At 35.2% G+C, this 16,651-nt stretch overlaps 1 protein-coding gene across 5 annotated transcripts in view; it reads right to left on the bottom strand.

Annotated features, from left to right (window-relative positions):
• SLC41A2 (solute carrier family 41 member 2) overlaps positions 1–16,651 on the bottom strand; it is a 147,849-nt gene that overhangs the window by 77,722 nt on the left and 53,476 nt on the right. For all 5 annotated transcript variants that reach the window (XM_007165751.2, XM_007165750.2, XM_057556701.1 and 2 more), the window contains one exon: positions 6,259–6,330. In XM_007165751.2, coding sequence (XP_007165813.1) covers positions 6,259–6,330 — 72 coding nt within the window. The remainder of the gene's footprint in view (positions 1–6,258; positions 6,331–16,651) is intronic.

The raw sequence follows: 16,651 nt of genomic DNA, 5'->3' as shown, positions 1-16,651 counted from the left end.
GCTCGCACTTGCTAAAGAGGTGCTAGGGGGCTGCAGTCTTCTGTCTTGGGGATAGGAGAGGGTGGTGGGAGAGAAAGAGATATTCCCCTGAGATTAGAAAGAACTGTAGGTAATCTATATATAAGTCATGTATATGTAATTGACAATTTAATGTGCTCATTTATATTAACACTGATAACATTAACAAATTAAGGAAAATTCAGCTTAAACAAACATCTTACCATAATATATTTAAAAAGTTAAGTTTAATTAAATAGAGGATTTACTTTTAAAAAAATCAAAGTAGACATTCACAGAAAGATAGACAAGATGGAAAGGCAGAAGGCTATATACCAGATGAAAGAACAAGATAAAACCCCAGAAAAACAACTAAATGAAGTGGAGATAGGCAACCTTCCAGTAAAAGAATTCAGAATAATGATAGTGAGGATGATCCAGGACCTCGGAATAAGAATGGAGGCAAAGATCGAGAAGATGCAAGGAATGTTTAACAAAGACCTAGAAGAATTAAAGAACAAACAAACAGAGATGAACAATACAATAACTGAAATGAAAACTAGACTAGAAGGAATCAACGGCAGAATAACTGAGGCAGAAGAACGGATAAGTGACCTGGAAGACAGAATGGTGGAATTCACTGCTGCGGAACAGACTAAAGAAAAAAGAATGAAAAGAAATGAAGACAGCCTAAGAGACCTCTGAGACAACATTAAACGCAACAACATTCTCATTATAGGGGTCCCAGAAGGAGAAGAGAGAGAGAAAGGACCCGAGAAAATCTTTGAAGAGATTATAGTTGAAAACTTCCCTAACATGGGAAAGGAAATAGCCACCCAAATCCAGGAAGCGCAGCGAGTCCCATACAGGATAAACCCAAGGAGAAACATGCCGAGACACATAGTAATCAAATTGGCAAACATTAAAGACAAAGAAAAATTATTGAAAGCAGCAAGGGAAAAATGACAAATAACATACAAGGGAACTCCCATAAGGTTAACAGCTGATTTCTCAGCAGAAACTCTACAAGCCAGAAGGGAGTGGCATGATATACTTAAAGTGATGAAAGGGAAGAAACTACAACCAAGATTACTCTACCCAGCAAGGATCTCATTCAGATTTGATGGAGAAATCAAAAGCTTTACAGAGAAGCAAAAGCTAAGAGAATTCAGCACCACCAAACCAGCTCTACAACAAATGCTAAAGGAACTTCTCTAAGCGGGAAACACAAGAGAAGAAAAGGACCTACAAAAACAAACCCAAAACAATTAAGAAAATGGTCATAGGAACATACATATCGATAATTACCTTAAATGTGAATGGATTAAATGCTCCAACCAAAAGACACAGGCTTGCTGAATGGATACAAAAACAAGACCCACATATATGCTGTCTACAAGAGACCCACTTTAGACCTAGGGACACATACAGACTGAAAGTGAGGGGATGGAAAAAGATATTCCATGCAAATGGAAATCAAAAGAAAGCTGGAGTAGCTGTACTCATATCAGATAAAATAGACTTTAAAATAAAGAATGTTACAAGAGACAAGGAAGAACACTACATAATGATCAAGGGATCAATCCAAGAAGAAGATAGAACAATTATAAATATATATGCACCCAACATAGGAGCACCTCAATACATAAGGCAACTGCTAACAGCTATAAAAGAGGAAGTCGACAGTAACACAATAATAGTGGGGGACTTTAACACCTCACTTACACCAATGGACAGATCACCCAAAATGAAAATAAATAAGGAAACAGAAGCTTTAAATGACACAATAGACCAGATAGATTTAATTGATATTTATAGGACATTCCATCCAAAAACAGCAGATTACACTTTCTTCTCAAGTGTGCATGGAACATTCTCCAGGATAGATCACATCTTGGGTCACAAATCAAGCCTAGTAAATTTAAGAAAATTGAAATCATATCAAGCATCTTTTCTGACCACAACGCTATGAGATTAGAAATGAATTACAGGGAAAAAAACGTAAAAAACACAAACACATGGAGGCTAAACAATACGTTACTAAATAACCAAGAGATCACTGAAGAAATCAAAGAGGAAATAAAAAAATACCTAGAGACAAATGACAATGAAAACACGACAATCCAAAACCTATCGTATGCAGCAAAAGCAGTCCTAAGAGGGAAGTTTATAGCTATACAAGCCTACTTAAAGAAACAAGAAAAATCTCAAGTAAACAATCTAACCTTACACCTAAAGGAACTAGAGAAAGAAGAATAAACAAAACCCAAAGTTAGTAGAAGGAAAGAAATCATAAAGATCAGAGCAGAAATAAATGAAATAGAAACAAAGAAAACAATAGCAAAGATCAATAAAACTAAAAGCTGGTTCTTTGAGAAGATAAACAAAATTGATAAGCCATTAGCCAGACTCATCAAAAAAAGAGGGAGAGGACTCAAATCAATAAAATTACAAATGAAAAAGGAGAAGTTACAGTGGACACCACAGAAATACAAAGCATCCTAAGAGACTACTACAAGCAACTCTATGCCAATAAAATGGACAACCTGGAAGAAATGGACAAATTCTTAGAAAGGTATAACCTTCCAAGAATGAACCAGGAAGAAACAGAAAATATGAACAGACCAATCTCAAGTAATGAAATTGAAACTGTGATTAAAAATCTTCCAACAAACAAAAGTCCAGGACCAGATGGCTTCACAGATGGATTCTATCAAACATTTAGAGAAGAGCTAACACCCATCCTTCTCAAACTCTTCCAAAAAATTGCAGAGGAAGGAACACTCCCAAACTCACTCTATGAGGCCACCATCACCCTGATACCAAAACCAGACAAAGATACTACAAAAAAAGAAAATTACAGACCAATATCACTGATGAATATAGATGCAAAAATCCTCAACAAAATACTAGCAAACAGAATCCAACAACACATTAAAAGGATCATACACCACGATCAAGTGGGATTTATCCCAGGGATGCAAGGATTCTTCAATATACGCAAATCAATCAATGTGATACACCATATTAACAAATTGAAGAATAAAAACCATATGATGATCTCAATAGATGCAGAAAGAGCTTTTGACAAAATTCAACACCCATTTCTGATAAAAACTCTCCAGAAAGTGGGCATAAAGGGAACCTACCTCAACATAATAAAGGCCATATACAACAAACCCACAGCAAACATCATTCTCAACGGTGAAAAACTGAAAGCATTTCCTCCAAGATCAGGAATGAGACAAGAATGTCCACTCTCACCACTATTATTCAACACAGTTTTGGAAATCCTAGCCACGGCAATCAGAGAAGAAAAAGAAATAAAAGGAATACAAATTGGAAAAGAAGAAGTAAAACTGTCACTGTTTGCAGATGACATGATACTATACATAGAGAATCCTAAAAATGCCACCAGAAAACTACTAGAGCTAATCAATGAATTTGGTAAAGTTGCAGGATACAAAATTAATGCACAGATACCTCTTGCAGTCTTATACACTAATGATGAAAAATCTGAAAGAGAAATTATGGAAACACTCCCATTTACCACTGCAACAAAAAGAATAAAATACCTAGGAATAAACCTACCTAGGGAGACAAAAGACCTGTATGCAGAAAACTATAAGACACTGATGAAAGAAATTAAAGATGATACCAACAGGTGGAGAGATATACCATGTTCTTGGATTGGAAGAATCAATATTGTGAAAATGACTATACTACCCAAAGCAATCTACAGATTCAATGCAATCTCTATCAAATTACCAATGGCATTTTTTTACAGAACTGGAACAAATCATCTTAAAATTTGTATGGAGACACAAAAGACCCCGAATAGCCAAAGCAGTCTTGAGGGAAAAAAACGGAGCTGGAGGAATCAGACTCCCTGACTTCAGACTATACTACAAAGCTACAGTAATCAAGACAATATGGTACTGGCACAAAAACAGAAACATAGATCAATGGAACAAGATAGAAAGCCCAGAGATTAACCCACGCACCTATGGTCAACTAATCTATGACAAAGGAGGCAAAGATATACAATGGAGAATAGACAGTCTCTTCAATAAGTGGTGCTGGGAAAACTGGACAGCTACATGTAAAAGAATGAAATTAGAACACTCCCTAAGACCATACACAAAAATAAACTCAAAATGGATTAGAGACCTAAATGTAAGACCAGACACTGTAAAACTCTTAGAGGAAAACATAGGAAGGACACTCTTTGACATAAATCACAGCAAGATCTTTTTTGATCCACCTCCTAGAGTAATGGAAATAAAAAGAAAAATAAACAAATGGGACCTAATGAAACTTCAAAGCTTTTGCACAGCAAAGGAAACCATAAACGACAAAAAGACAACCCTCAGAATGGGAGAAAATATTTGTAAACGAATCAATGGACAAAGGATTAAACTCCAAAATATATAAACAGCTCGTGTAGCCTGATATTAAAAAAACAAACAACCCAATCCAAAAGTGGGCAGAAGACCTAAATAGACATTTCCAAAGAAGACATACAGATGGCCAAGAAGCACATGAAAAGATGCTCAACATCACTAATTATTAGAGAAATACAAATCAAAACTACAATGAGGTATCACCTCACACCAGTTAGAATGGGCATCATCAGAAAATCTACAAACAACAAATGCTGGAGAGGGTGTGGAGAAAAGGGAACCCTCTTGCACTGTTGGTGGGAATGTAAATTGATACAGCCACTATGGAGAACAGTATGGAGGTTCCTTACAAAACTAAAAATAGATTTACCATATGATCCAGCAATCCCACTACTGGGTGTATACCTAGAGAAAACCATAATTCAAAAAGACACATGCACCCCAATGTTCATTGCAGCACTATTTACAATAGCCAGGTCATGGAAGCAACCTAAATGCCCATCGACAGATGAATGGATAAAGAAGAGGTGGTACATATATACAATGGAATATTACTCAGCCATAAAAAGGAACGAAATTGAGTCATTTGTTGAGACGTGGATGGATCTAGAGACTGTCATACAGAGTGAAGTAAGTCAGAAAGAGAAAAACAAATACCGTATATTAACGCATGTATGTGGAACCTAGAAAAATGGTACAGATGAGCCGGTTTGCAGGGCAGAAGTTGAGACACAGATGTAGAGAACAGACATATGGACACCAAGGGGGGGAAAACTGCAGTGGGGTGGGGATGGTGGTGTGCTGAATTGGGCGATTGGGATTGACATGTATACACTGATGTGTATAAAATTGATGACTAATAAGAACCTGCAGTATAAAAAAACAAACAAACAAAACAACTAATACTAAACTTTCATTGGGTTATTTGTATGGAAATATGTTAATATAAATGTTTCAGACATTACATGAAATTTCTAAAAATCTTATACGTTCTGGTATAATGTTATAAGTCATAATTCTAGTCATTACTTTAAAATGTATATCTCAGAAATAACTAAATTTCCTTGTCAATTGCATTATTATGAACTTTCATCAAATCTTTAACCGTGGTCATTTTTAAGTCTTTTGTCATTTACAGACAGTTCTGGGTGTACTCTGATGCTTTTGCAAACATGTTCCTATAAGAGGGTTTCATCTTCAAGGAATTCATGGAAAAGACTCTGACAAGTACAGGTTTCTGGTAACTGATTGTACTGCTGAACTGAATGAATAAGCATTTTCAGAACTCTAATGAAAAACTGATGAACTCATAAAAGTGCTAACAAAAGATCAAGATGAAAAAAAAATTAATTACATGGGACTGAGTGAACTGATGAGGATGATTATAATTTTTGTGACTTTCTGTTTGAATTAAAAAAAAAAATCCCACATGGACTCAGAGGCAAAGAATATACAAATCAATTTTCACTGCAAAGTAAAGGAGCTGTTACAGTAGAAAAAAAAAAAAAATCAAAGTAGAAAAACAGCACCTAAGCCATGAAGTGCTAAATATTTATTTGTACAGATATTAACTCAAATTCTGGCTCTATTACATACTTATGGTAGAAGATACTTCATATATTTATTCTATATTTTGCATGTTATACATTTTTCATATTTAGAAGAATCTGATCAGTTTCTAGGAAAAGAAAACTTTCAGAAGCCGTGGGTATCCATTTATTCTATCACTTGTTCATAGTACCCAATTATTATTTTAGGTCCCCTGAGACAATTAAATGGTAGACTTAAGAGCACTAAAATTTATTCCATTCTTACAGGTAAAACTCAAGATCTGTAAACAAATATATGTATCACTTACCTGTTTTAAAGCCAAGTTGCCAATTATTAGGTTCCACTTTTCAATGGGTGAATCCATCTTCCCAATATTTACCTGTTAAGATGGATAGTTTCATGTATCACTGAATAATCCACATGCTCTCTACTCTGTTTAAACAGCATATGAAGTCTTAAAGCCAAAAATAATCCTTTAGTATACCTGATGAGCTCACACTGCACGTTAAATATAATTTTAAATTCACTACAAGTCTTGCATCTCACACTCGGCTTGCCTGAGATGTTTAGAAAAAAAATTTTTTTTAACTTAATTACTAGCTCATAAGAACTAGTGGGCCAGTTAGTACTATCTACCTGCCGTCTGATGTTATTTTACAACTAACATCGAGTGTCATACTAACATGCCAGATTTTGTCTACTGAGGCCCAACATAAATAATTACATAATTTTTAGCTGCTAGCGTTTAATTCCACATCATGAAACTTATGTAATTTCAAGAATTATTGACCAAAAAACCCAGATATAAATAAATCATTCATATGTACATAATTTATATTTGAGTCATGACTAAAATTGTTATCAATAAAAAATTCATTCAGTTCACATATGAATTTTGATAATGTACTTCACTATTAAAATGTATACATCTGTTGGCTAAATCAAAGAATATCCTCCAAAAAATAATATTATTATTCACATATTCAATTGCTCTGTAAGCTAAATCATACTTCTCAACCACTTAGGATTCAAAAAATGTATATCCAAAACTGACAAGTTTTTCTAATGCAGTCATTTGGAAAGCAATAAGCAATCATCATTAAAAATATACTAAGCCAGGTTTCAATTATTCATTACATGGTTGTTCACTGAAGACAGATGAATGGGTAAAGTGGGAGATATATAAGGGTAATTATTTATGGGTAGTTAACCATGGACAAACTAGAGTTTAGCTCACTGGCTTCAAACCAACAGGTTAAGTGCTACATCAACACTTCCTGTATCAATCTGGAAAAGATTCTATTCTCTAACTTCACTCTCGACTGTAGTCTCAAAGTATCAAGCAAATGCACATATTAAGATTTCTCAGTGTTTTAGAATAATTATTCCTGCTGTCTTTACTTGTATTATTTCCTTCCTAAGCCTGAAAGTCTAAATTACTGATAAAATTTGTGTTTGCAGCTCTAGCAACCTGAGTCTCTGCTCTAGTGAACAAGGTACAAGCAATGTTTAAAGAGTGAACCTATCTCGGGTTTAGCGTTCAAGAAATAGGTATGAGAGAAACTAGTTATTTTTTTATAACTTTTAGAAAGATGTCTGTAGGTATAGGAAGCAATCTAAAATGATTCTGTGAAAAAGTACAAGATGTCAAGACTCCACGACTGCTTGATGATCAATGGAGACACATATTCATCATGGTCTAGGAAAAGATTAAGAAAGGTGAAGGTGACAGAATGAATGAACACCATGAATTAGGTAAGCAACTATGCCAGATTCACTTGGTATCATCACTACCAGTGATGCCTGCAGTGACATGCCTCAAAATCCCCTTCTCTAGAGCTTCAGCGTACAGTCTGCCAGTGAGAAGAACTTGCCTAAGATTTGAAAGGCAGAAGTGAAGGAGAGGCCATTATTTTTGGAAGGTCTCATTGGTCAGATACAGTAGCATCCAGACCCCTTCACTAAAACGCACCCATGGCTTTCTTGCCCTACTCCAGTGCTTCAGGTTGTTTCTCTGATCCTCCTACGTCAACTTCTCCCACATTTGTGTAAGCCCAGATTGGTCTATTAAACTCCTTATTGCCACAATACATAACATGGCTCTGTTTTCCTGACCAAACCCAACTGACAGAGCAACTTCACACTATTCAGTTAATTGTATTATAAATGATGATGATCACAATCTCTAAGTCCCTTCCAGTCTAGAAGTCTCTGAACCTGTAATCCTTTTAGTGTAAGATAAATAATAAATAGCAAGTTGATGTATGATGTGAAATAAAATATATTTCATATTTATGAAACATAATTTATGATGTGAAATTTAAAAAGTAGAATATATTCACAAACAATAACTTTATTTTACAAAGAAAAGACTTTTAGAAGAATTTAAAAAAGAAAATAAAACTAGAAAAATGCTGACTTATTTCCATAGTCAGGAAAAACAGTTATGGTATGGGCATTAGGGTGGGGTATGGCAGGACACAGAAAATTGACCCTAGTTGCCGCCAACTTGTAAAAACTGTACCAACACGCGGGCTAACCCACCCTACTGTCCAGAGCCTAGGATTAATGTGAACTATCTATATTTTTTCAGAGTAGAGAGGGAGAAGCACGAAGGCTCTATCTAAAGGCCTTTGCTGGATCTATTTTTATTAGATTAGTTGATCTGATGGTGCTCAGCTAGAGAAACTAAGAACTTGGAAGGTGATAAAGTACATTAGGGCAAGATCTGATAAAGACTTCTGTGTAATCCAGATTTATTTAAATTACGTCTATCTTAAAGTACCAGAAAAACAGGCCACTATTTTTGCAGATATACTAACTAGTCTTTTAGGAAAGAGTAGAGCTGAGATAGCCAACAGCCTGAAGATGCGCTCTGTTCGGCCAACACAGTGGTTTTAACTTTCTGAATCTGAATGCCTTTAGGTGGAGTCTGCAGTCTCTACTTTTTATAATCCCTACACCCTTCCCCTCCATAAATGTGTATGTTATTTGTCTGACCCTCAAGTATATGAGTTATGGGTAGGACCCAAGATTTATTGGGGCTAAAGATAAAAGTGGGTTGAGATGACCTTGAAATACAAATACAAATATAGTTACTATAATTGTTATATATACACAAATATAGTTATACATATACAAATATAGTTACTATAATTGATACTAGAAAATGTACATTTAATATGTAAATACTTGAAACAAGGGTACTGAAAGTCTCCATTGAAGTATTAGTCTTTTTTTTTTAATTTTTAAATTTTTTTAAACATCTTTATTGGAGTATAATTGTTTTACAATGTTGCATTAGTTTCTGCTGTATAACAAAGTGAATCAGCTATATGTATACCTATATCCCCATTACCCTCCCTCTTGCGCCTCCCTCCCACCCTCCCTATCCCACCTCTGTAGGTGGTCACAAAGCACCAAGCTGATCTCCCTGGGCTGTGCAGCTACTTCCCACTAGCTAGCTATTTTACATTTGGTAGTGTATATATGTCAGTGCTATTCTCTCGCTTCATCCCAGCTTACCCTTCCCCCTTCCATGTCCTCAAGTTCATTCTCTACGTCTGAGCTCAAAAAATAGGTATATTAAAAAAAACTATTGTTATTTCTGGGTGATGAGTCTATGGATGATTTTTATTTTCTTCTTTGTTCTTTAGAGAATTTTTCAAATTTTCATTACTGAAAAAATAGTACTGGTATAATGAGAAATTTTATTTAAAAACATTAATTGGTAAATTAAAAAACTGGCAACTAGAAAAAGAAATAATCTCAGCTTTTTGTCTAAATGTAGGTCCTACAACATAAATAACATTAAAATTCAAAGAATATTAAGATGAAAATCATAATATAAACTAAGACCACTCTAAAAATATAAGGAACTGGAGGGTAGCTAAAAAATGGCCTATATCCAGTAAGACACTAAACATTTGGAAGAGAATAATAGGAAGAATAAAAAAGTGGAAGGAGTAGAAGGAAAACAAATGGGAAGAAAGTGGGGAAAGGCTTTTAGGAAAAAAATGTTTCCCTTTAGAGAAGTGAGCATAAAGTGCATATAATCCTTGAGTGTTAGCCATTGATTATTGGTACGTTTCCCCCAGAGGCTGTAAAATCTGCTCTTCTGAAGTTTTAAAACAGGTTGATCTCATCTATCTAGAAGGACACACTGGCAGTCTTGCACAAAGTATGAAGATTTGACTAAATGACCTCTCTCATGAAGACCACAAATCAAATTTAGAAATATGCAAACAGTCCTGTAAAATATTAGTGTTAGTGAAAATGGTACTTCTTGGGTAGTTATGATGTTAAACTTTATTACATAAAATAAATAAGCATAAAGTTCTTTAAAAATATCAGTTAAAATGGTAGAAGAAAATACCATAAACGTGGAATCTAAAAGTTGTAAGGAACTACTCAGCTTAAAAAGCCTAAAATCTCTAAATACTATTCCCCACTAAAACCAGGCTCCTTAGAGAAATGGCTGGTTCCAGGGCTGGGACAGGGAAAGTATAAGATGAGCCTGGAATATCTTGTGCCAGAAAGTGACAAAGTGCTCAAAACATAATAAGGGCATGTCAAAACAACACAGGAACCAGTTTGAAAGGGCTTCCCCCTAGCCAAATCTGAGACAATCTGGGCATCAAAATGAATAATAGCAGTAATGGATTTGACCCATTGAATAAAATAAGAGTCCACTGAGTCCATACTGAGAGTGGGTGGATGGATGGATGGATAGATAGATAGACAGGAAGAAAGAAAGATAAATAGGAGGGAAGGGAGAGGAGGGAGGGAGAGAGGGAGGGAAGAAGAGAGGGAGGGAGGGAGATAAGAAAGACAGGGACATCTTTTCCTTAGTGGAATGCTAAGTAATAAATGTAGAAGGAATAACAGTTAGAAAATGACAATTCAGCAGCCTTCAATGTAAAAATGGATTCAGACAAAAATCATTAATATATGCTAAGATAATTAGCTAAAGTTTAAGTAACAGGATATGTCTGCAGTCTCAAAGTACCTTCCTACAGGTTATTTAGTAATATATCAAGAGGTAAAATGTAACTTTATAATGCAGAAACCTGGCAAACACTGTTCTTCAAATAATCAATGAGAAAAATTATGATACTATTTATATGAAATCCTAAACTAGTGACTGAAAGGGCAGTGATTACCTGAGACCAGAGGGATTACCCAGTAGTGGGATTAACAGCAAAGGAGCATAAGGGAACTTTTTGGGGTGAGGGAAATATTCTATATTTTGTTTGTGGTGATAGTTACATATTTAATGTATTTGTCAAAACTCATCAAACTATACACTTAATATGGGCATATATTATTGCATGTAAATTATACTTCAATAAAGTTTAATTTTCAAAAGATAATTTCATTCAGCAGTAATTGCTTTCATGCTTTTAAAAAATAACATTTATAGTCCCACTACCTGGTTTTGTCAAATACAAAAATTTTACCATATTTGTTATACCAATATATCACATATATGTTTAACATCATTATCTTGTCAGATATCCAAGGCTTTATTTATATTTATTCAATTTTTTCCTCTCAATTTTTCATATTGAATAATTTCTATTGATCTATCTTCAAGTTCATGAATTCTTTCTTCTGCTATCACCAATCTGATACATTCACTCATTAAGACACGTTTGTTTAATTCTTTGAACATTTTTTCCCTTTAGTTCTTTGAACATATTACTACTAGTTGTTTTGGAAGATTTTGTTAAATCCAACATCCAGGCCCACTTTTGAGTCACTTTCCATTGACTGAATATGAATCACACTTTTGTGTTTCTTTCCACATCTAGTGATTTCAGTAAAAAACTAGACAGTGTAATAATATGTTATAATAACTCTGGATAATGCTATGTTCTTCTGAGGATAACTGGATTTTCCTTCTAATAGGCAGTTAATTTGCCTAGACTCAAACTACAAACTGTTGTCTCTTCCACAATGTGGAGCAGCTCATATCTCTGCTTGGTTCCTTCAGCTACCAACTTTTAGTCCAGCCTTTTGGGGATGTCCCCTGCACCTGTGTAGTTTAATGGTCAGCCAAAGATTTGGAGAGAATTAATACTCAGATTTTGGGGCTCATCCTCTCTGCAGTTCTCTGCTGCTGGGATTTCCCCATAAATTTTCACCTGCTCTGTCACCTCCAAGCTCTGTTATCTGATAATTCAAGCCAACAAAACTTCAATTTTCTGCCACTATAGCTGTGCATAGTAACAGAATGCAAAAACTCATAAATTTTAGCCAGTGTGTTTGTCTTTCAAGTATGGGACCCTCTCACATCTCTGCCTACTTTTCTTCTTCTTTTTTTTGCGTTTGCCAGACTCCCTGACCTTCGCCACACCTCAAACTGGTAAGACTGTGGGTTTTCTACCACATGAGACCCAAGGATTGGGGAATTCCATCAAGCAAAAAAAGCCACAAACTTTGCAACTCTTATGCACTGTAGTTATGGTCTTTTAAGGGTAAACTCTAGTTTCTACCTGCTTTTGATCACTTTCCATTGCCTGCAAATAATTTATTATCCAGATTTTGTAAATGTTATTCTCTGGGAAGTTTCACTCAACCACTTTATTCTGCCATTAACTGGATTGGGAACGCTATTAGAATTTTACACGCTTGAAATATTTGATAATAAAACAATATACTAAAACACGCACACGCACACACACACACACCCCCTAATATCTTTCTGAATGTACAGGGGTGATGCATCTGTTCACAGTCTTGATGGTGGTGATGGTTTCACAGGTACATACTGTGTACTGAAACTCATCAAATTAAGACTGAATTTGTGTGGTTTCTTGTATGTCAATTATACCTCAACAAAGCTTCAAAGAAGGGAGAGAGCTAAAAATCTAGTTGATTGAAACAGTTCTAGATTAAACTTAAGCAGTTCCACTCCACAAAGCTATGACTATGGGTTGGTATTCATAACTTAAGAAACATACCTCAAAATTAAGAACAATAGAAATATGCAATCTCATTTGTATTTAACAATCAGGATATGACAAGAACACATATAATTTAGAATTATGCCAAATTTAGGAAATAATACTGAGACTGTGATGGTACCTAAATTATGCCATAGTTATTAACATCATTATTGGGGGCTCTATTTTTTTCTTTATTTTAGAAGTTTCACAGTTTGAATGGGAAGTCTAATGTAAAATTATTAGGGAAAGAGGTTTTTTCCAACTTCACATGCCTCCACTGGAATGTGAGCTCAGTGAAGGCAGGAACATTTTCCGGTTTGTTTTTTGCAGAGTCCCTAGCACACGGAGTAGTGCTTGGCATATAGAAAGGGCTCAAAAATATTTTTTCAATTAATGAATTAAAAAGGTAGAATGTTTCAAAGTAATTTCAGAGAATCAAGGTTTGAGGCAACAAAAATCACTTTTGCCTAGAGTGGAAAAGTGCTAGGCAATTTACTCCTGGAAAATAGTTTAAAGACTTTTTTTTTTAAATCCTGTCATTAGGACAGTGAATATCATTCCTGACTCTTTTATATCCAGCATTCAGAAGCAGAAAATTTTAGAGCTCAGATAACAGAACTTAAACCCAGCAATTTATAGAATCACTGTACTTGGTTTATTTTTCAATTATATACTACTGTTATATATCTGTAAGAATATCTACTATAACATAGTAGATAACATACTACTATAACATATATCTACTGTTAAAAAGATAAAAATCTAGGAAAAATTATTCAAGTTAATCATTATACCTTATGAAATAAATTTTGACTGAAGTAAAAGAGGGAGAGATAAAGTTGATTTGGATTCATCATTATTAAATCTCCCTTGTTAAAACAGGAAACATACTTTACTGGAATATCTTTTTTATCTGTGAACATTTAATCTTTAGCTTCATAGAATAACAAATTTGAAATACAACTGACCTTCAACAGATTGAGTAAGTAGGCTGTATCTGATATCTTATGTTTTAAGTTCTCTATCTTTATAGGCCTTCCTTAAAATCCTATAAGCTTGTTTAACCTGATTCTACTGCAGACAGTCATAAAAATGAGAAAAGACTTTAATGGAGCAAAAAGATTAAAGTAATCATAGACTGGCCTTCTATAGCTACAATAATTTTTACTCCTACTTTCACAAATGAAAAAAAAATTGTAAAATTTTTAAAAGAACTATATTTTGACCATAGATGAAAGAGCTGACTTTCAAATTGTGCTTGTTTTAAGTTTAAAAAAAAAATTATACTCATCCATCCTTCTCCCTGGAACAAGGGAGTACAGTTAGAAATCTGCTACAGCATCCCAATTAGAGACAATAGGCAACTAAATTAAGGTGGCGGCAGGCGGGGCATAAGGGAAAGGGAAGAGGATTTCACAGGTGGAACTGACAGTCTAGAGAGTAACTAGATAGAGAGAGGGGAGGTGATTGGTAATATTAATAAACTGACAAGAATGATAGAAAGCACAGTTAGAGTGAGAGAAGATAATGAGTTTAATTTTGAATGTAGTGAGTGGTGCAATCAGCTCCAGAGGACAGGAAAGAGACCGGAGATACAAATCTGAGAGTCAGCAATGTGCCAGGAGTGGTGGACTACACAAAATTACTGATGGAGAACATGTAAGACAAAGGTACTGAAACTTCAAGAAAACCTCAAATCAAGAGGATGATCAAAGAAAAAGTAAACTAAGAAGAAACCATGAAAGAGGTGAGTGAGGAGAGTGTGGGGTCTCAAAGTCAAGGGTAATAAAAATTTCAAGTAGAGAACAGCCAGTGAAGGGTCTCTCGAAGGTGAGGCTTTGGGGTTTTTGTTGTTGAGAAGTCATTAACCCAGAATTGCTTTAATAGCAAATAGAGCATCAGAACTGGAATACAGCTGACAATGATTCTCCAGCACTCTATCAGAATGGTAGTACTCTGCCTAGGAAACTTGAGATCAAATTCTCTAAGCAATTAAAACACCACAAACTAGATGAATATACCATGTCATCTTAGCTTGATGCCACAAGTTACTAGCTTTCCATCTTCTAATTTGGTTACTTTTACCCCTCTCAGATCCAGAGAAAATTTCAAGTGACAACTCCTGGTCTTTAATTTCAGCTAATCAATCAGCCAATTCTGACAACTCTCTTTGAAAATGAGTTCTGGACTTCAACTATGTCTCACTACATCCCCTGTTACTACCCCACCCTGATCCAAGCCAACCTCATCTCTGGCCTGCAGTATTATTCCAACAGACTCTCAACTTGCCTCTCTGCTTTGGTCTTTGGCCTCTTATAGCTCTGTCTCAACACAACAGTCAAAATAATCTGTTAAAAATATCTATCAAATCACATCACTCAACTGCTCAAAACCTTCCAAAGGCTTCCCATTTCACACAATAACCCACGTCCTCACAATGACCCACAGGTGATCTCACACCCTGTGACTTTCCCCCTCTCTCACTTGGTCCCAGCCCTATCGGCCTCCATGCTGTTCATGTAACACAGTGGTTCTCAAACTTTGATGTGTATCAGAATCATCTGGAAAGATTGTTAAAATACAGATGTTGAGCCACACCCCAGAGTTTCTGATTCAGTAGCCTTGGAGTGGGGCTGGGACCTTGCATTTCTAACAAGTTGCTGATGCTGCTGTTCAGAAGGACACACTTTGAGAACCACTAATATAACAAATCAACAACAGTCCTGTCTCTGGCCCTGGCAATAAAGGGGACATTCTAATCTCAAATAGCCTCAAAAAATAAAAGTAAACAAATTAGTAGATGGAAAAGTAGTAACTACTCATGGCATCAAGCCATGATAACATGGTATATTCATCTAGTTTATGGTGTTTTAATTGCTTAGAGAACTGAGTAATTCCTTTAGTTTACGGCTCAGATATCTTATAATCAGTGACCCAATTCTTGACCTGTGGAAAACAGCGACTCCATCCCATCTCCCCAAAGAAAGGTCCAGCTAGATGACCTTGCAGTGAACACCATGAGCTGAGCTTCTAATCAGCTTTGGAGTTCTCCTGGTAATCAAACTAAACAATTTAATTGGCAGCATATTCTTTTTTAACCAGATTCCCTCCGGCATGGCTTATTTCAAAATGGATTGGCATGTTTAATCTGTTATTTGAATCTAAACAAATGCTGGGTAATGCTCAACAATGTTGCTTTTAGAAATATTTTCTTTGAGGTAAGTTAGCCAAAATTTCAGTTTTCCTGGCAAAGTTATCAAGTTGCTTAAATGTTGGTATGCCTAACTATATTTATCAGAACAAAGTTCCTTTTCTAACAAAATGAAACTAAAGCCACCTTTTAACTCTCATTCTAATAACTTTCTTCTCCCTTAAATGTTACCACTCTTGTTTTTCAAGACCTCTTCTTTATTCTCCTCTCCTGTCAAAAAGCCTCTTGGATTGAGATCTATCTAGGTAACCCATCAGCTCTTAAAACATAATGCAAGGGTAGATCACTGGGAAAAGATGGCAGATGGAACACATGCATGTAATTTCACTAACTTTGAAAACCTTCGTAGAACTACATAAAAGTTTTTGTTTTGTTTTTGAAGACAAAAGCTAGAGGTATACTAGACACACATTCCAGTTGGATGCCAAATGGCCAAGTGTTAAAATCAATATTCAGCTGACACCAATGTCACCATTATATGATGAACTTCTAGGAGATTAGAACAAATGTGAAATTTAATCAAACTTTAAAAATCTTAT

The sequence above is a fragment of the Balaenoptera acutorostrata genome, chromosome 11 (genome assembly GCF_949987535.1).
Source record: "Balaenoptera acutorostrata chromosome 11, mBalAcu1.1, whole genome shotgun sequence".
Classification (NCBI taxonomy): domain Eukaryota; kingdom Metazoa; phylum Chordata; class Mammalia; order Artiodactyla; family Balaenopteridae; genus Balaenoptera; species Balaenoptera acutorostrata.
The sequence above is the reverse complement of the archived record's forward strand: the minus strand, read 5'-3'. Positions and strand labels throughout refer to the sequence as shown.